Source organism: Struthio camelus, chromosome 12 (assembly GCF_040807025.1).
Source record: "Struthio camelus isolate bStrCam1 chromosome 12, bStrCam1.hap1, whole genome shotgun sequence".
Taxonomy (NCBI): domain Eukaryota; kingdom Metazoa; phylum Chordata; class Aves; order Struthioniformes; family Struthionidae; genus Struthio; species Struthio camelus.
In genome coordinates, this window is record NC_090953.1 from 19146010 (window position 1) to 19166334 (window position 20325).

The 20325-nt window shown below is 40.3% G+C and overlaps 1 protein-coding gene across 4 annotated transcripts in view; it reads right to left on the reverse strand.

Annotated features, from left to right (window-relative positions):
• The window catches only part of TRPM1 (transient receptor potential cation channel subfamily M member 1), a 126482-nt gene that overhangs the window by 96397 nt on the left and 9760 nt on the right, over window positions 1–20325 (reverse strand). Inside the window, exons 4-6 of one of the 4 annotated variants that reach the window (XM_068958218.1) lie at window positions 5382–5436; window positions 5071–5293; window positions 1309–1424 (exon numbers count right to left, since the gene is read on the reverse strand). In XM_068958218.1, coding sequence (XP_068814319.1) covers window positions 1309–1311 — 3 coding nt within the window. In that variant the 5' untranslated portion in view covers window positions 1312–1424; window positions 5071–5293; window positions 5382–5436. Of the gene's footprint in view, window positions 1–1308; window positions 1425–5070; window positions 5308–5381; window positions 5911–20325 lie in introns of those variants that run through there. The other 3 variants (XM_068958219.1, XM_068958221.1, XM_068958217.1) reach the window with 3 other exon arrangements.

Below are 20325 nucleotides of genomic sequence, written 5' to 3' on the forward strand. Positions count from 1 at the left end.
GTATGACAACAGCACTGCACTTGCGTTCTCTCTTTTCCTCATACAGAATATTTTTCAGCCCTTGCCACCTCCACACATCTACACATTCAGACGCACTGGTGGTGACTCATGTAGATCAAAGAAATAGTACATTACTTTTATGCCATGAATAGAAAGCTATGAAACAACTGCTAGGTCTCATTATTGGCCAAAAGAAACAAAATGCCCCACTACAACGCCATAGTCCATTATAAAATATATTGTTTTTAGAATAAACAACACTTTTTTTTCCCCTAAGAATTTTATAGTTTCTCTCTTTACTAAGAACTGAAGAATTGGGTTCTAAATGTTCTTCCTTGTTCTTTTGAGTGCCTTTCCCTTTTTGCAACGAAGAGCGCGAGGAAGAAACCGAGAGAGAGAGAATCTAATGACAATAAATACTGCATTTATCCACATAATTGCAGAACAGGCAGTGATAATGCTGCATAGCAGGATAGTATAACTTAGTGCCGAACTAGAGAGAAAGATGTTGAGGCTCAGATGGTCAGAGAGACACTGGGGGATCAAAAGTTACACAAAGCATGAACAACTAGTTTTATCATCAAGCCCTACTACACCTGATGCCTGAGGCAGTCAACATGGGTGTCATTTAGTTTTGGAATCAGTAGAGTTTTTACAAGAGCTATCTTTGGATAGTTGCTGACATTAGGTACACAAGAAAGAACTGTTTTTCCACGTTATATTCTGGGTTATAATTACTGGTCTTACTGTTAAGCTCAGCAAGTCCTAAAGGATGCATGATTTCCATGACATACGCAGTTATGGGGGGAAACCAAAATCAAAGGAGCCGAACAAAAAAATCCCAAACCTATGTATCCCTAAAGACGAAATACAGAAGTTTTATATTTTCAAGTTCTGAAGAAAATTATACACTTCATAAAATCATATGTTGTTTTTCCTTGGAAGTATGATAATTTTCCAGGCAAAGTGCCTTTGTTATTTGCAAAAAGCTTTGTAATTTTGCAATACAGAGCTTGACATCTTTCCTAGCTCTGAATAACTGCAACTCAAATAATGAAGAGCTTTTGCAGAACTGTACACTGCGTTCACAGAACTCTATTTAAAACCCTATGTGCACAAGAAAACTGATGGGAGCACCATGCTTTCAGTTCCCTTTGACAGTTCGCACTCCAGTTATATACTTAGACATATTATTATTTTATCTCTCTTATAGCTTTTAGTCATTACATACTTCAACCGCTTTGATTCTTTTATTTCTTTCCCTGAAACGAAGCACAGACAGAACACTGTTCAGTGCTGATGACCTACCATGAGAATGAGCACAGTGTAGGTTGCGGGGCACTGCTGTCTGCTGGGTATTTGGTGAAGAAAGGTTGATGTCTTTCTCTGTCAACTACATATCCTCAAAGCAATTCTGTACCAACCTAGGGAAAAGCATACTTGGATTAAAAGTGTTACAATTTACAAAACAGAACTCAGACAATATATAATTGACACATGACTTCTGTGGAAAAGAAGTTCCATTTAGTTAATTTCAGGCTTAACACTTAAAAAGTGAAGAGGAAGACTATGGACTACTTTGTGGTATATTTGCATCAGCATTTTCTGATTATCCATTCCAAGAGTCCTTGTTATTTAGCAATCATCTCTCTCCTCCTCTTGCAAGAGGAAAGTAAATTTAATGTGAAATTAAGCACATCATGGGACACACAGATAGCATAGAAAAGGCAAAGCTATTACTTCTGCTTATGCCAGTGGCTCGCTGAATTGCTGCCTGCGTTACCATCTTACAGCTCACACATTGGAAAGAGTCAAAATACTGGCCATTTAAACAACAAAACTCATTTCAGTAACCTCACTTTCAAAATCTGCTTAGGGAGACAAAACTCATTTCAGTAACCTCACTTTCAAAATCTGCTTAGGGAGTATAACTTGCAGGCACCTAGCAGTTTTCTTTGTCATCTTACCCTCAGGGACAGACTCAGCTTCCCTATATTCATAGAATCATAGAAAAATTTAGGTTGGAACAACTTTTGGAGCTCACCTATTCCAACCCTCTGCTCAAAGCAGAGCCAGCATCAAAGTTAGTTCAAGTTGCTGAGGGCTTTGTCCAGCTGAATGCTGAAAGTCTCCAAGAACAGAGATTCCAGCCTCTCTGGGCAGGCTGTTCCAGTGTGCTTAACCATTCCCATTCTGAGGAATTTTTTCCTTATATCCAGTTGGAATTTTCCACGCTGCAACTTGCAGCCATTGCTTCTTGTTCTTTCACTGTATACCTCTGAGAAGCGTCTGACTATCTTCTCTATAACACCCCCTCTTTAAAAGAAGACTGCAACTAGATTCCTCCTTAGCATTCTCCTCTTCAGGCTGAACAAACCCACCTTTTTTAGCCTCTGCTTGTAGATCAGGAGCTCCCATACTCTAATCATTCTAATGGCCTCCTGCTGAACTCTTTCTAGTTTTTGAATCTCTCCCATGACCTGGGGGCCCCAAAATAGAAAATAATACTCCAGATGCAATGTCATGAGTACCAAGCAGAGGAGAAAAATCATTTCCCTCTTGCTAATGCAGCACAGGATGCAGTTAGCTTTCATCATTACAAGGGCTCACTGCTGACTCATCTTCAACTTGCTGCTCACTAAGGAACTCAGCTCCTTTTCTGATGAGCTCCTAACCAGCCGTGCAGTCCTGAGCCTACACTGATACATGGGCTAATTTGTCTTAGTAAAATTTCATGACATTCATTTTGACCAATCACTCCAGCTTCCTGCAGACCGACCGACTGAACAGCAGCCTTGCCCTCCACTATATCAAATACCCTTTGGTATTGTTGCAAACTTACTAAGGCTGCATTCTAGCCCATTTTCCAGGTCACTGATGAACTGTTAAACTATCAGCCCCTTTTGTATTGGTGGCATTGTAGCTACAAAGACATAATCAAACTGAAAATTCATAAATAAACAAACAAACAAATAAAAGCATGCTCATCTCAGAGCAGTTTAGCGTTACTGTGCTGAATTAAAGCGCAGCAGCACGACTTGGACAGGAGTCTGAATCAAGTCTTAGAGCCTGCTATCTTAATATAGCATCTTCAGAAACCAGCAAAAGCACGGTTTTACAACAGACAGAAATCAATCTAACTGCAGGCTGAGCTATCTGAAGACTTCCACCATACACAGGGCTAGTTTTCAGCTGTTTGATAACTCTCCATGTGACTATATGATCACTAGTGCTAACACAAAGGATAGGGGCAGCAATGTGTATCTGTGAATGGAGAGATGGAACTGCATCTTCTGGCAGCCTGTGGCTGGATTAGCTTGATTTGATCATGTAAGAACAGTATGACTTTTCCTTGTAGCTCGGTTCCTCCTTCCCTTGCCCCCGCCCCAGTAGCCTCCGAAGTACAATTCAGGCTGCTAGTACAAGTACAGCACTAGTTTCTGGATGGTTTGGAAGCACACCAGGACACACAGCAATCTAGGGCACAATCAGCTTCCATCTAATAAAAGTTTGCTGTGAGTGTAAATGGGTGTTGCAATAGAAGTGAAAATGAAGAATACCTAATGTAATAGAAAATGGTGTGGGGAGAGCATTTTTACAGGCAAATTTATCCAGCATGGTGTGCTCTTGAAGTTCACGCGCTTTCAAACAACATCATAAGTAGCTCTAGTCACTATCAGTGGCCAAGATTTCAATTTTATATCTCATTTAAAAAAAACTAAATGAGTTCCTTGATTTTTTTCCTTGATTTTAGTATCCAAGCTTTTAGTATCTATTCCTATAGCACTTTTCATCTTAAGATTCAGATGACATTAACAGCATTAAAAGGCTAAACTTCAATACCCGGGGAAGCAAAGAAGCATTCTCATCTCTGTAACAAATAAGGGAGCAACTGAGGCAGAGTGAAGCTGAATTACTTGTTTACATCTCTGTGACGTAAAAAAAGAGAAGGACCTCCAGATCAACACTTTTTTTTTTTTTTGGTGTGTACACATGTACCACTGACAGCAGTGTTGATTAACAGGAGATAAACCATAGCAGCTCCCAGCTTTGTACTGGATCACGTATTTCCTCATCCATTAATTACATGTGTACTGCTAGTGGCAAATAGGGACCACATTTGAGAAAAGGATTAGATAATACCTTCCATAAAAAGAATAATAGGCCCCTACTTTGCACATCAAAATCATTCCTATCTGGGCTCTCTTTCTTCCTGAACACTACCCCAGATAACTAATAACAGAAGGCTAACTCATCATTTTACAGAGGAGGAAGACTATAGTTAGTTCAGGTTCAAATACTGATAAGGAACTCACTAATTTGGATTGCTCAGCTCAACAGCTCCTGACCCAATTCCATGAAATGCTGAACAAGTAACTCCTACAAATGAAAGCTGCAGCACTTCTTCAATTCAGATTCTTGTTGTCTCAAATGACTTTTCAAAAGAGAAGCAGATAAAGGCCCTCAGCCATCACGTAAGACTTAATTCAGCTCAGTGTGCATTTGTGAGGATCTAGACCACAGTTAATGGGTATTTTTGAAAATCCAGGCCTAGACGGCTTATTGTATGCCACTTCCCCCTGTACACTAATTTACTTCATATGCAAAGGGCCTACTAATGTTATGAAAGAGCTAGTGACATCTTATTTCTGCTCTGGAAAAGGGTGAGCTGAAAAGAGGACAGTACCCTCTCCCCACCACTGCATCATGTTTGATTTCCAACCAAGCTGTAAGAGTTGGTGGTACATTTAGAATTTGCTTGGCACCACTCCGATGAAGCCCTTTCTGGTCTCGCCTAGGTTTCTGCAAATAGCTAGGCCTTCCCAGCTAAAGAAAGGAAAAGGAAATTGATTTGTTGACTTCTGTTTCTTTAAATATGGAGAGGCAGAACCAGAGGTCTAAAAATATGACTACAAAGATAATGGAAAAGAAAGGTATTGCATATTAAACTTCACAACTGCTTTACTGACACTGAAACTGAGCAAGCAAAGCCCTATAATAATAATGCCCTGGTTCATTTTGAATGCTGAATTTAAATGTTAAATTACCAAAGATAATTTAATTACTTACACAGGCCTTTACTTTGAGTCTGGTAAGTCTCAGAAAGTCTGGAGAAAGGAAGACTCTCCCTTGGTGGAGGAGGATCGGGTTAGAGATCATCCAGGCAAACCTGACATCCACAAATCCATGGGCCCTGATGGGATGCACCCACGAGTGCTGAGGGAGCTAGCGGATGTTACTGCTAGGCCACTCTCCATCATCTTTGAAAGGTCCTGGAGAACAGGGGAGGTGCCTGAGGATCAGAAGAAAGCCAGTGTCACTCCAGTCTTCAAAAAGGGCAAGGAGGAGGAGCCAGGAAACTCCAGGCCTGTCAGCCTCACCTCCATCCCTGGAAAGCTGATGGAACAGCTCCTCCTGGAGGTCATCTCTAAGCATCTGGAGGACAAGAAGGTGATCAGGAGTAGTCAGCACAGGTTCACCAAAGGGAAATCATGTTTGACCAGTCTGATAGCCTTCTGTGACGGGATGACTGGCTGGGTAGAGGAGGGCAGAGCAGTGGATGTTGTCTCCCTGGACTTCAGCAAGGCTTTCGACACTGTCTCCCGTAACATCCTCCTAGGCAACCTCAGGAAGTGTGGGTTGGATGAGTGGCCAGTGAGGTGGATTGAGACCTGGCTGAATGGCAGAGCTCCGAGGGTTGTGGTCAGTGGTGCAGAGTGCAGTTGGAGGCCTGTAGCTAGCAGTGTCCCCCAGGGGTCGGTCCTGGGTCCAGTCTTGTTCAACGTATTCATGGAGGACGTGGATGAAGGCAAAGAGTACACTCTCAGCAAGTTTGCTGAGGATACCAAACTGGGGGGAGTAGCTGACACACCAGAAGGTTGTGCTGCCATGCAGAGGGACCTGGGCAGGCTGGAGAGATGGGCAGAGAGGAACTTCATGAAATTCAACAAAGGCAAGTACAGGGTCCTGCACCTAGGCAGGAATAACCCCATGGCCCAGGACAGGTTGGGGGTTGACCTGCTGGCAAGCAGCTCTGCAGAGAAGGACCTGGGAGTCCTGGTGGACAACAAGTTAAGCATGAGCCAGCAGTGTGCCCTTGTGGCCAAGAAGGCCAATGGTCTCCTGGGGTGCATCAGGAAGAGTATTGCCAGCAGGTCGAGGGAGGTGATCCTGCCCCTCTGCTCAGCCCTGGGCAGGCCACGCCTGGAGTGCTGGGTCCAATTCTGGGCTCCCCAGCACAAGAGACACATGGCACTCCGGGAGAGAGTCCAGCAGAGGGCTACAAAGATGATGAGGGGGCTGGAGCATCTCTCCTATGAGGAAAGGCTGAGAGAGCTGGGCCTGTTCAGCCTGGAGAAGAGACGACTGAGAGGTGATCTCATCAACGTGTACAAGTATCTGATGGGAGGGTGTCAAGAGGATGGGGCCAGCCTCTTCTCCGTGGTGCCCAGTGACAGGACAAGAGGCAACGGGCCCACACCGAAACACAGGAAGTTCCATCTGAACCTGGGGAAAAACTTCTTGGCTGTGAGGGTGACAGAGCATTGGAACAGGTTGCCCAGAGAGGTAGTGGCGTCTCCTTCGCTGGAGATATTCAAAACCCGCCTGGAGGTGATCCTGTGCAGTGTGCTCTAGATGACCCTGCTTGAGCAGGAGGGTTGGACTAGATGATCTCCAGAGGTCCCTTCCAACCGCAAGCATTCTGGGATTCTGTGATCAGGTACTGCTGAAAAGGTCTGTATATTAACAGTTACTATTGTTCCATGATGAAAATGAAATATTAGCCCCATTACTGTAACAACAAACTAAGCTAAAGGGAAGCACCGAGAATCCACTGAGTTGGGCAGACTGGGGGTCTTGCGACTGTGACCAGAGTGACTCTATGTCCAAAGTGCCAAAAGACTGACCTCAGCAGCACAGCCGCTGCACACTGCTGGTGGGCCCTCATTGAAAATGTGGTTCATGTCAGGTGACTTGAATATCATACACCATATAACCACAGACAGCAATTAGCCTCAGCCTCACAATTAAAACCAAAGGATGTTTTGACATAGATTTCAATGAGGATAGGATTTCATGACAGTAAGCACTAGAGTTTCCTTTTTCATTTCAACTAAACAAAAAATTGTCATCATTTCAGTATTCACTACACCCCCTTTTTCAATGCAATGCTGTGGTCTCAAATAGAGCTAGTTAAACAAATCCATAATATTTCCATATCTACTAGGAACTAAAATAAAGGCTGAAAAAGAATCTCTTACTTACCTATTAAGAGAGAGCATGAAAAGATAGTGAAGAAAGAGCTGAAGAAATGAAATAAAGTGAGGAATTTAAATACAAGCAAGCACTGAGGTCTTAAACCTGAATCACTAGATACTAGCCCACAAAACTTCACTGACCAGAGTTACAGAGGACTGTAACTCTGAAAGGAAGTAGCTTATTTCTGTTTCCCACTTCAAGACAAGATGTAAAACTGGTGACAAAAGCCTGTTCCCTACCAGGGTAAACAAGGAAGGTCTGAGCAGCAGGTGACCTGGAAGCGTGCTGATATTAAACACGTTAAATAACAAAGCCAGGCTTCCTACTGTGCTCCATCACTGCCAAGATGGAAGAAGCAACCGCTTCTTGTTGGGAGAGAACTGAATTGCTGTCAGTTCTACAAAGGGTGGGAAGACACACTTCCATTAGATACTTTGCTGATGTATCTCATCTCTCATTTTGAAATGTCAAATGAATGTCTGACAGCACCATTTTCCTCTGGTATCTTCAAGGGTAAATACTTCCTACCTCCATCATTTCCCTACTTGGTTCTGTCACAAATAACACTTCGTATTTTTAGTATCACTAGCTCCATCTGGTGGATATTCTGCAGACTACAGTTTCTTGCAAGAAAAGAACAGCACTTTCTAATGTACTTTTGTTTGTCCTTTGCTTGGAAATATGAGCATTAAAATGTCTAATATTCACTTCATTTTACATCACACTACCCTGGAAGAAAGATCTGCTGAAATGTCTATATTTTCAAATAGTTGTCCAGAGAAGTTGTTTTTAAACACTCTATAGAAAAAAAAAAAGTAATTTTATTGGCTAGTGACCTTTCCTAAACTACTGGTACTGCTATCCTACACTATCATGTTGGCTCCAATTGTGAAATATGCTTTTTAAATGAGAAAAATAAATAAAATACACAAAATAAATTTGAATCAGTTAATAATAATGGAAACTAATATAGAGAAGACCTGGAAATGTGCATATATACAAATCATTCGGATAAGAGGAGGACAAGACAATGTGAAACTTGGAGTAGCTGCAAGATAGAATAAACATAAGGTGCAGAACGGCTTTCCAAGTAAAGTAAGGAACTGGGAATCAGGTCATCTCTTCCTGGCTCTGTCCCTGACTTTCTGTGGGACCATGTGCAAGTCACCTGATACCTTTAATGCCTCAGTTTCTCCATCTGAACAAAAGCAGTAATCATATAAATCTATGCAAAGATTTTAAACTCCATGAGGTTTGTAAAATCCTTTGGAGTCCTTGGATAGAAGCAAGTAAGATTAGCGTTTGCAAATTACTTCAGCAAACAGTCCCTACATTTTCATAAGAACATCCTCAATTTATTTAAAGTCCACAGTTCTTCACAATAATGAATTCTGAGTTCACAATAATGAATTCTGAGTTCAAAAATTTTGATAAATGTTCAATTCTAGCATTCATCATGTGCTTTATATTTTCAAAGAATTTGCCAAAAAAAAAAAAAAAGGAAAAGCTTAGCTGAATTTTCAAGCGTGTTCACTTAAAAGGATCAGCAGAACATCTCATTTTCTGAGATAAACATTACCAGAGTAAGAAAACTAAAGGAAGATGAATTCAAGTACAATAGCATTGATCACCCCTCTCTACGTTATAACTCTAACACTCAGAAGTCCCTCTATTTCTGTTAAATTTTCCTATCACATATTGAACAGTTGTGTAGCACAGCTCTGTAATCTATTGTGCACCAGTGAGTAATGAATCAGCATCTCCTAGACGGCCTCATCTGACAGATTTGAGCACCTCTCAGTGTACTGCTGGTTCCTATTTATTCTCATTGCTAAAATAAATGAGTCCAGTGACATTCCAGCGAGTTTCAGCTTTACATGAGATGTTTTCCAACTGTAGTGTTTTACCTTCTGCTGATAGAAATTTGTTGGGAAAAGAAACGTGCCTCAAGTTTCGCTTGATTTCCTAGGAACAGCCAACAGGAGTTACCTTATAGCTAATGCTAGAGAAATACAAGGTCAGGCACACTGACTAAGGGGCTGTCAGAAGCACATCGTCCCTCTCACCTACTGATTAGCACATTAGATTCAGGCCATGCTCAATGGTGAGAGGTGCCACATTAATCACTAGAAACAAAACTTCTGGTCAGCTACAGATCATTACCCTATTAGCAAGTGCTAGTTGTAATGGGCACCAGCCTGCCATGCCCTCCTCTGTTAAGAGGCAAGTGAAAGCTAGCTGTGACAGACCCACATCCCAGGTCTTAGTGCAGAAACAAATTACATCGACAATTCCCACCCTTACCATCTTCTTCAATTATAGGTTCTCCATTTCTGGTAAGAACATTTATTGAAGTAATACATCCCAGCTGACCAACTCATTTTACACAGATCTCCAAAGATCTGACAGATGATAGTGCATTTCCTTGCCTACTTCCTAAATTTCAATAAGTAGCATTGATAACATGATATATAGGGTGGGAGGAGGGTTTTCCTTTTCTCCTGCTTTCATCTTCCTCTTTCATAGTCAATCTCCTAACTTTTTTGTAGTTCAGATCATGTAAATTGGTCATCTGTCTCTCTCCCAGCTACAAAGTCTCAGATACCAATCAAAACAAAAACTGCTCCAAAAGATACACACACTAGGGTCAAAAGAGCAAAATGAGTCAATCAAAAACTAGTACAATTCCATCTGACCTTGCAGTAATAGGATCAGTCCAGGATTAGTCTATGTCATAGACTAAGCCCACTGAAGTAAACTAATCTTCCCCTAGTCAGCTAAGACTGTATGTTTACTCACTCAGCTGCGAAAAACCCATGAGTATAAAATGCACATCTGCTGGAAAAGGACATCTAGATTGCAGCTACATCAATGCTTAGTGCACTTACTGCAGCACCACCATCAATTGAACTTTTTGTCTGCGCACAGCAGTGCAGGGTAGTCTCAGAACTTCAGCAGCTTCCAGCAGGGAGAAACTCTGCACAACACCACAAAGGTGCATTGCTAGCAGAGAGAAATATTCAATGTAGATAGGAAGCAACAGGAAGCTCTGAACTCTGGCAGCCCTTGGAAAGAACAGCATACCCACTGTGCTCTTCACCCCATGAATACAGCAGCTGGGGACTCTGTTTAACTGGGAACATACCAGCCCGTTCCTCTCCTGCCCGCAGCCCTTTTGCTCAGCAATCACCAAAGGGAGGGTGCTCGAAACTACCAAGTGGGTGTTTGTTCCCTGCCTGTGAAAACACCCTAACCATGAAGCTGAGCTGACATTAAAGATGATAGTTTACTGAAGGCATAGTATAAATGGCATTATCAATAGCCTGTGTAAACCTCTGGACAGTCACCAGAAGCAGAAGCACTAGAACAGCAAAGTCCCTGCATGAGAGACCATGTGTTGTCATGTCACCATTAGGCTACTGATGCCTGTTTAAGTTGCAAAGGTGAGCTACATCAAGATTCAATTTTGAAAAAGCTCCCGATTCAGGTAAAGTGCAAAAGTGAAAATGAACATATCCAGTTGGTGTTTTCATATATACATACACATATGCACAACCAATAAATTCCTCCTAATTAAGTCTACTCAGAGGAGCTTTTCCCACCTGTCCTCAAGAAACCCCTGTCTTCATGTGCTACAGGACAAGTGTAATGAAATAAAGTCTTCAATAAATATTTGATGAGTAAATAGTGTCTTCAGAGCAAATTCATAAATAATGAATGAAGTCCAAGATTCATTTGACACAAGATGAAGAAAAGATCTTGAATACCAGAAGAAATTTTAGTTCACCAAGAAGTACTGCGTTTTGTGCTGCACAATAAAACATGTTGGTTTTTTTCCTTAGCAATTGCTTCTGGGCCCAATCCTACGTACCTTACAACAGTGGAGCCCCCCATGTAAAATTTATCACAGTTCAGAAAAAAAAAAAAGAGCAATGCATATTTCAGGACTTAGAGGAGACTTAAGCATGGGCTGGCTTTATGCCAGCCCTCAGCAGTAGGCTAAATTCCACCTTTAATGAAGTTGACGTGAAACAGGCTTTTCCATGAGCTGCAGGATTGGGCCCACTGCTAATTAGAAAACTGTTGCTATGTTGTTTCACTGCAGCCAAGTAATTCCTGGCATAAACACATTTTAATGAGAATTCTGGCATTTGCTTCAGTAGGGAAAAAGCAGATACAACAGGAACCAAGCAAAAGGACAATATAATGCAGTTATGACGCGCTTGTATACCTGTGATGTAAATCCAGTCAAATGGTTTTATTTAGCTCTTTGCATGTGGCAGCGTGAATCATCTCGTGCAATAAGGTCCATGCCTTAGCCTTCTTGGACCACACCAAAAATAATCAAATCAGTACCACTATGTGACTTTTTTCTATCAAAACAACTTGGAAAATAAATGTAAATTACCATCTCACTATTCACAACACCCACAAGATTCTGCTAAAAATATTAGGATTACAAAAAGGAGTTCACATTTAAAGCAGTAATCATATTTTTGCATCAATAAACAGGAGTCATTTATTCCTAATAAAATTCAAGAAACTGAACCCCAAAGGCATATTTTATCAGGACACATCTAATGACAACTGCAAGGAACCAAATCCCAAACCGAAAAAGGATGAAACACAGTGATATGGAAACTTGAGCCATTAGTATTCTCAAGATTAAAGCTTGGCCTCAGCTTGATGGAAAAAAGGTTTTAAACTAGCTGTGATGGAAGCCCGACAACTGGCTTGAAATGGGAGCAAGACTTTGAAAGCAACCACTTCGTAGCTTTGAACAAATATATATGCAATTATTCATGATGACTATATCCTTGATTAACTCCATTTGCAGACATTTATCCCGAAGATGCGTGACTCTTTCGTCCTTAGCTTAACCCACATTTTATCCCAGATGTCCCTGCAAGATAGTTTCTTGGAAGACTTGCTTGTTTGCTGACAACTTACTTTGAACTGTTAGGTTTCCAAACTTCTGCTTTCTGAGGAAATGGTGAAGGCATACGATGATTCGTGTTACTGGCAGAAAACGGTATACCAAATAGAATTTCTGCAGCAAAACTAGTGACAAGCTTCAAGTAGAAAGGAGCTTTGAAGAATTTCTCTGTGACGCCTCTAGGGCAATTGGTAGCTGGGACCATAGAGAGAATGCCCAAATTGTGTATTTATAGTTACGACATACATGGCTGCAGAAATACCCAGCAAAATAGTCTTGCATAAACTAAAGTGGATGTAACCATGATAGACAGACATTTTATTGCTGCCATTGAGCTCTGGTTGGTTTTAACGTGTGCTGATAAGGAGGGAGCCAATGCAGCCATATTCACTGGTGCCTCCCAGCTGCTTTGTGCAGATTTAGTCATTTAGAACAGCTACGCTCTCATCTCAGCAGGCTGCAGCAATGAGGTGCAAGCAGCTCCTCACCCCAGAGCCACTCAAGGCCCGGCTGGTGGCTGAGCAAACAACTGAGCTCCATTTCAGCAGCCACATAATCAATACACATACAAAGAAAGCTACTGTGTTTATGTTATTTGAATTTGTTACATATTCAACCTAAAATAAGTGCAACTATATCCACTCCCCAGAACAGTGTTAACTAAGACAAAAATACTACAATAGTCAAGATTCTTGTCCTTACAGAGCTATGCCTCTTTTTTTTTTTTTTTTTTTTTTTTTTTAGGGAATGGTAATTATTCTTAGGATTGCTAGGAAAGGGTCAAAAGGATCATTGCTAATGTCTTCTGTATTTAAGTGGCCAGAGGAAAGAAGTTTGAATTTTTGACAAAAGCTATTTTGCAATATAACATCTTAACCAGCTGAGTAGTGTTTAAATCCATAACTGCTATGCGATATTAAATAAACACCAATTTTTAGATGAAACCAGTAGAAACGAATAGATTGACAGTTTTGGAGATGGTCACCGAGGTGACCCGTATATCCTTTGGCAAGTTTGTACGGCCCTCAAATCACTTGCTCTGCTGAGACACTTTCAAGCACGAACTGGTACAAGAATGTCTGTTAACTCCCAAATTCCCAAATAAACACACTGGGGAATTTTAAAAATTATTTGATTATAGATTCCAGTGTGGTTGGTAAAGTGAGAAAAGCTGCAAATTTTCATAACTCTATCACTTTACTTCAGGCCAAAGAAGGTGGAAGAAAAAGAGCGCTAATTAGATAAAATTAGTTCATTTCAGATCTTTGCCTTGCCTCTTGCTTACAGTATCAGCCATTTGTCATTCATCACCTATTTCTCTCATTGTCCTATTTATAATATGCTTTTTCCTTCCTCTTTAATTCTCATGTGTTAACTGCAGCTACCCATTGACTTATTCTTCTACATTAATTAGTGCTTATTGAAAATGTTTTCAGTGGGCATTTTTTGAGGGAAATTTTAAAACATTCAGAATTTCCCAGGAATGAAAAAAAAGTTCTTTTCAATCACAGTGGTTTCCAAAATAGTTCAAAAAGCTGTGTTTCTTTACCAATGCTCATCAATGTCAGTAGCATTTCTGAATCAAGAAAATGGTGTTTTACTAACAGATTCCTTTATCAGAAAACAATAAAGTTTTCTATTAATTTTTACTTTGCTCAAAGCCATGTTTCAGTAAAAAAATTTTGATCAGTCAGTTCATGAGCAACGTTCTGGTCTATAATACAAAGAACGCTACAGAAACCTGAACTTTAATAAAGCACATAACAAGTACATACTAAAAGATAAATGTGTACTTTTGTACTTCTTGCTCAAGAATGCTTCAGGTAGCTAAAATTTCGTTTTCATTACTCTTTTTGGAAACATGAAAAAATCCCTTTTCTTTTGATAAATATATGAAAGCTAATGTCTTTGTTTAGGTAGCATATTCCAAGTATATAAAAAGCTATTGAATTAAAAGAATAGCTCAGATTTATGCTACTTGGGATGAATTCAAGTTCTTCAAGTTTCAGAAGACACACCAGAAGGGCTGTGGTTAGTACTCTATCACCTGGGAAAAACACCCAGGCAGCTATCATCTCACTGAAGACAAAGGCAGAATGAGCCCTTTTAGCACTGTACTTTGCAAAAGACCTTTGATGCAAGCAAATGGCCACTCAGACAATGTTAGGAAAGAATATCACTTTTTTTTTTTTTTTCTCAGTTGCACCCAAGCAGTTCATTTTACTTTATGTTTTTCCTCAATTAAAACAGAAAAATGAGGAGTACCTACCTTGCCAGATTTGGAGAAAGCATCCTATCCTTGGGATATATGTTAGTTAACTATAGTAAGATAATGTTTAGTTTAAAATCAAAGTATTACCATAGCCCTTAGCATCCAGAAGTTCTTTTAGCTCTGCTAAAGGATGTGCAAACCTCCACTCCGGGTATTAGAAAAGGCTAATTCTTAATTCCCTCGACTAAGCCTGCTTGCTGCTATGGGCTACTACAGGCTTTATTCCTATTAGAGACTTGCTGGTTGCCCAAGGCGACAGTGCTGTGTCACGGGTAATCATGAAAGTGACATGGCAGTGTGTCCAAAACTTTAGCTTTGAGTAAAAAGATCAAATGATTAAGTCTGTAGTCTTTTAAGCCTAAAACAACAAGCCAATAGTTGTGCTGCACTTTTCCAGTATTAGCTGATATGCAGTTCAGTCAAATTCCCTTTCCATTCACCAGTCAATCTGTCATCTGAAGAATCAACGACAGCAGAATGGTCGTTGATGGACATCTGATGCTACTCCCCAGATGGCAGCAATTATAAAAAGAGGAGAAGGTCAGGCCATGTCAGAAAAAAAAGAGTGTTTGCATTCATTTTCAGATTTTGGGTGCAGGCCAATTAATCTTTTCTAATCATATAACTTAGAACCAGGCTGATTACTAAACAATAGAACTAACCTTAAGAGGAGTTAACACCTGTAACTTCCATTCACAGCAGGAACAAGAACAATGGTACTGGTAGGAGATATTTTGTTTGACGTTTCTTGCTAGTTTGAAAAGAAACAAATACCTAGCAACCTAGCTGTAATAGCAAATAAACTCTGATGATACAGCTGGAAACCTCATTATTCAAAACGGAGTTTTCCAAGGCACATGTGAGCACAGACATGGAATTTAAAGGGAGCTCTCTGCCACAACTTGTTTCTGTTTCCATAGTGGAAATTTTGGATTTTACTGAAGTTTTGGCATATATCTAAATGATGCACTTTTGGTTTAGGTTGAGCTGCGCCATGCTGGAGTATGTTGTTTAAACAAACTATATCGAGGCGTTTAGTTTCAGGAAAGGTTGCCTAATCTACGCTCACCTGAGCTGCTGCATTTCATTATAGGAGTTAGGGTTAGCTGTCTGGCTGGCTATTCCCCTTGGTGGCCTGTGCTATGTATCTCACATGATACAATTTCTCATCTGGCTGATTTGGTAGGGTACCTTCTGGAAGTCACACAATCACAATGCAACACAAGTTACCTGTAAAGTCAGGTCTGTAGAGGAGAAGCATGTAAAACTTTCTACTCTGTGGCAGACTTCACTGCTTTAACTTTCAGCTCATACAAATGATTTCTTGACTTACGGACTTTCTGTCCATTAACAAGGCTGCAAATGTCTGTTCAAATCCTAGTAGCCTGTTTTGGGGATCACAATGCTTCCACCCAGTCCAAGTCTTAACAGTTCTCTAATCTTTTCCTCTCATCCTTTCATAATAGATTGATCAGTTTCTAGTTCCATTTTCTGGTATATAGCCCAAAACAGTGCATGTGCATTGCACAGCTTGAAGGCTCCATCTTAAAGCACTTGTTTTTAGCACGTTTAGGCTCTGTGAGGTGCTGCGCACCACGGCTGATATGTGACTGCAGGAGTTCTGTCTTACTCACTACTAGGTTCCAGCTTTCCTACCATTCACTAAATCAGACTTTTCTGTCAAGCACCCTGCCATCTTCTCCCTCAAGTTGTGAACAACTCATGTCAACCGTCATGCTGTCCACTATCTGAATGAAATAAAGGGTTAAGAAAGTAGCCCTCCATTATATTTGTTTTTCATTACCCTAAAGTTTATTTTCTTCAATGCTTGTCATTCCTTTTCATTGTCCTGATTTGGGACCAAAAAAAACCACAAAGCATCAGATCTCCTCTCAGCCAAATTCTTATTTTTGACTTGTTCTAATACATGTTTAAGAAGTTGCCATTATTTGAGAGCATGACCCGATATTTTGTTAGTAAAGACAGGAAACTAAAAATAAACAAGTACCAAGGGAATGGACTGGCTTTTTTTCCTCCCCACAGGCTAAGGTGTCCTGAGCTCAATTTCAAAAGTGAAGAGAACTTTAGAATTTAGTCAAATGATTTCTCTTTTTGGCATTCTGAGAAGACTCACAGATCTGTTTTCTAGACAGGATAACTGAGACAGAAGATTTAGGTAACTTCCAAAATATAAAAGGCAGCTGATAAGCAAGCTGAAATACATGGGAGCAGCTCCAGTGATTTACCATGAGGTGACAGTCAGCTTTTCTCTCTGAACCTCTAGGCACTTACTTTTACCTCCTTTCTAAAAGAATCTTAAACAAATATTGAGGAACAATCACTCAACTCAAATCTTTCGCCAATAGAGAGGTGATATAGTTCTGGTAAGAACTGGTACACTTCTCATACTGTTCAAATATTTCACCTCTGCTCCAATAAAATAATGCAATGATTAATTCACGGCTTTATCAAAGTAGAAGATAAAAACTAATGCCAGTCTGTGCAGCTTCAGGGAAAGACAGCCTTTCTACAGAAACTTCTTTTCAAATAAGCCTACAGGTCTCAAGGTTGTGACAGTATACATGGGCTTCAGCAAGGCATTTGACTAAACCCCACACAACATCTGGATTCCAAAATTCAAACTGTGTGGGATGAACTGGAAACACTTCAGAAGGGTTAAAAAGTCTGACTCACTACTGATCTTAGGAGTGTAGCTGCTGAAGGATGCAAAGATACCTCTAAAAATGTAAGAAGCTTCCTGTGGGGAGGAGAGGCACATCAAAATTAAAAAAAAAAAAAAGAAAGAAAGAAAGAAAAAAGAAAATATTCTGGCCAGTGGTTTGTAACCCATCTCTATCGTCAGCCTCTTTTGTTATAGCCATCTGTTGTCCTATTACATACCAACACTGTGAAATGCTTGTGACGCAGACTGTCTTTTATACTTTGTGAGGCCTTCGTCCCTGTGTGGTGCTTTTGGCTAATACTTCATTACAAATGAGAAATAATATTTAAAATACTGTGACTAGACACGGTTGAATACCAGACTGCAGAAGAACAGTTCCATTTAGAAAGCACATAGGTGAAATACTAATTCCACTTTAATCAACCTCAAATTTCACTTTAACTTCAATAAGACTGGTGTATCAGCATCTTCTGGAAAATTAAGATACAAGAAGCCTTATAGCAAAGCCTGTACCATGTAATTAATCATCTCAAGCTAGTCTGTGGCATTCAACTATTTACTTCTCACAGCTGTAAATCATGCAGCAATTCTATGAACTGATTTTAATCTTTAGATACTTGCCTGATATTTGAATTCTTTATGGCCCCATTACAACACACACCCTGCAATACAGAAACCTGCAATTAAATATAAACTTTGGACATTTTCTTCCAGCTATTTCAAGCATGGATCTTCGCTATCATGGCAAAAGAGAGGGAAGAAAATCTGTTCTCATCTTACCCACTCTTCCATGGCTTCTTGCATCCTCCTTTCTGTTTTTAGAGCACTGAAGAGCTCTCACATATGGAGACATTTGCATTGTAACAGTAACTCAGGCCCTTTTCAGTGGGAAGGAATATCATGCCCATGAGGCACAAGTCCCCTCTTCTGCCTCTTCTCCCCGAAAGGACTTCTCATGAGAGTTTGGTAAAGAACAAGAACTGTCTTAAACTTACTGAGCACCTGAGCCAGAAAAATCATGTTCTTAACTGTCAGTATGTGACTGCTTAAACAAAACAAGGTTACTTTGCAGGTCACTCTTTGCAGGTCAGAGTGCCAGATAAGAAGCTGCTTGTGGAGTGTACCTTTTTTTCTTTTTTTTGGTGACAAAAAGACAAATTTAATGGGTGGCTGAATTTTCACAAAGGTGACAACATAGCTATAGGAAAATTTCTCAAAATCAGTCAGGTGCGACTCTCTTGGTAGCCACCAAGTTCTTGTCCAAAATTCACAGAGCAGCACATTTCCTCTAAGTCTGAAACTGCTGTGTGTGGTCTGTTACTTTTGAAACAATGCTTTAGTTTTTGTAACTGGGAAACCATTTAAAGTTCTATGCATAATTCATCAACTCTGTATTTATCAACCTCAAATAAACTACCTTCAGATTCTTGTTTTTGGCACAGCAGTGTAAGCCAAAGTAAAAGACAAATGTTACACAGATTTGAATCCTGTTCTCCTACATTTAACTATTTGTTTTCACTTGTTTATGCGTGCTACAGAGACTAGAAAAGTCGTAATTAACGCAAGCACAAACAAACCTTTCATTAGTCTTTACATTTTTATGCATTTTGGAGATGGATGTTCCCATCTGTTTTTTCCACAGACTCGATGACACACAGAGAGCCCTTCTGTTCTTAGTCACATGTTTCTCTTTTTACCACCTTCCGGTGTGTTCAGCCAAGCTTCCCTACATCTTTCACATCATCAGGCTCCAGCAGATGGAGCTAACAAGCCACTTGCTTGGCTTAGACACAAGCTAAACAGGCACTATATGGAGTCATTAGGCTAGCTGGCTATTTATTTAACAGCACTGAAAAACTAGGTGGTAATATCTTACGCAAATAAATTATCCCTCCACCATCTGTTATTCCTGGAGCAGAGTGAAGAGCAATTTCTCTTCTATTCTCCTACCTTAAATGATGGGTCTCATCTCAGTATTTATATATATCCCTTCTTCCCAGAAGCATGGAAGACAGCGGCAGACATGGAGAGGGCAAGGTGGCTCTGTTCCGTAAACTTTCTTTCCCTGGCCAAAGCTGCAATTTATCAGGGGTATGAATTCCCTGCTTAAGCAATTACCAGTCCCTGACGTTACTAAGCTGCAAAAACATGGAGCCATCTTCACCTAAAAGGAAGGTGAAATAACACACTTCATTTAGACCAATCTGGCAGCCACTTAAAAAGAAATGGGCCTTCAAAGTCAGAACATACCTGTTGGCACCCCAGAACAAGTCTCGAGGAGGACATGAAGATTAAGAATAGCTATCCCTGGCGTTATAGGAGGGGCAAGGGGAGCAATAAACTGAATTTGCAGGGGATCCAAATATTTCTATTGTAGAATGAGACAAAGCTTCCACCACTGGAGGGAGTGTAACATGTTTTCTATGTTCCTTGACTATCTTCTGAAGCCATACAGAAATCACAGAATCACAGAACAGTTGAGTTTGGAAGGGACCTCTGGAGATCATCTAGTCCAACCCCCCCCTGCTCAAGCACGTTGCACAGGATCGCATCCAGATCATTTCAGACGTTTGGAAAGTTCGAAGAAGGCGTGAGAAGGAATAATCTAGATAGGCTGGAATAGAAAACTACGCGGTATTGTGTATAATTTAAAGAATTCCTTCTGCTTTTCTCAATATACTACTTTGCAGTTGTATCATTTTTGAGATTGAACACGCTGTCTGAATAAAGGAAGATGGCGCAATTTGAGGCACACTTCCTAACTCACAGTAACAGAGGCAACCTTATTGCAAAAGGTACAACATTGCTGTGGACTAACTGATAACATGCTAGTGGAAGATGTAACTATCCAACATGTGCAGACAGGAGAATCACATCTTCTTGCAGCTACAACAATCATTTTCTTAGGATGTTGGCTTACAGTACAGTATGTTCCAAAACAATGGCAATATCACCTAACTTGCTCTTCCACAGAGCCTTTATTAAAGATTATAAATTGAAAAAAAAAATCCTGCTGGAACTTTGGCCCTTAAGTCAGTTTTTGAAAATGGGAGCTACAGACGTTCAAAAATATTATTTTCCTCTGACTAATGACCGTAAGGCTGAGACTGTGTAATAGCTTCAATCACATAATGTGATCCAAAAAAATATATTTCCATATCCCTATACCTTATC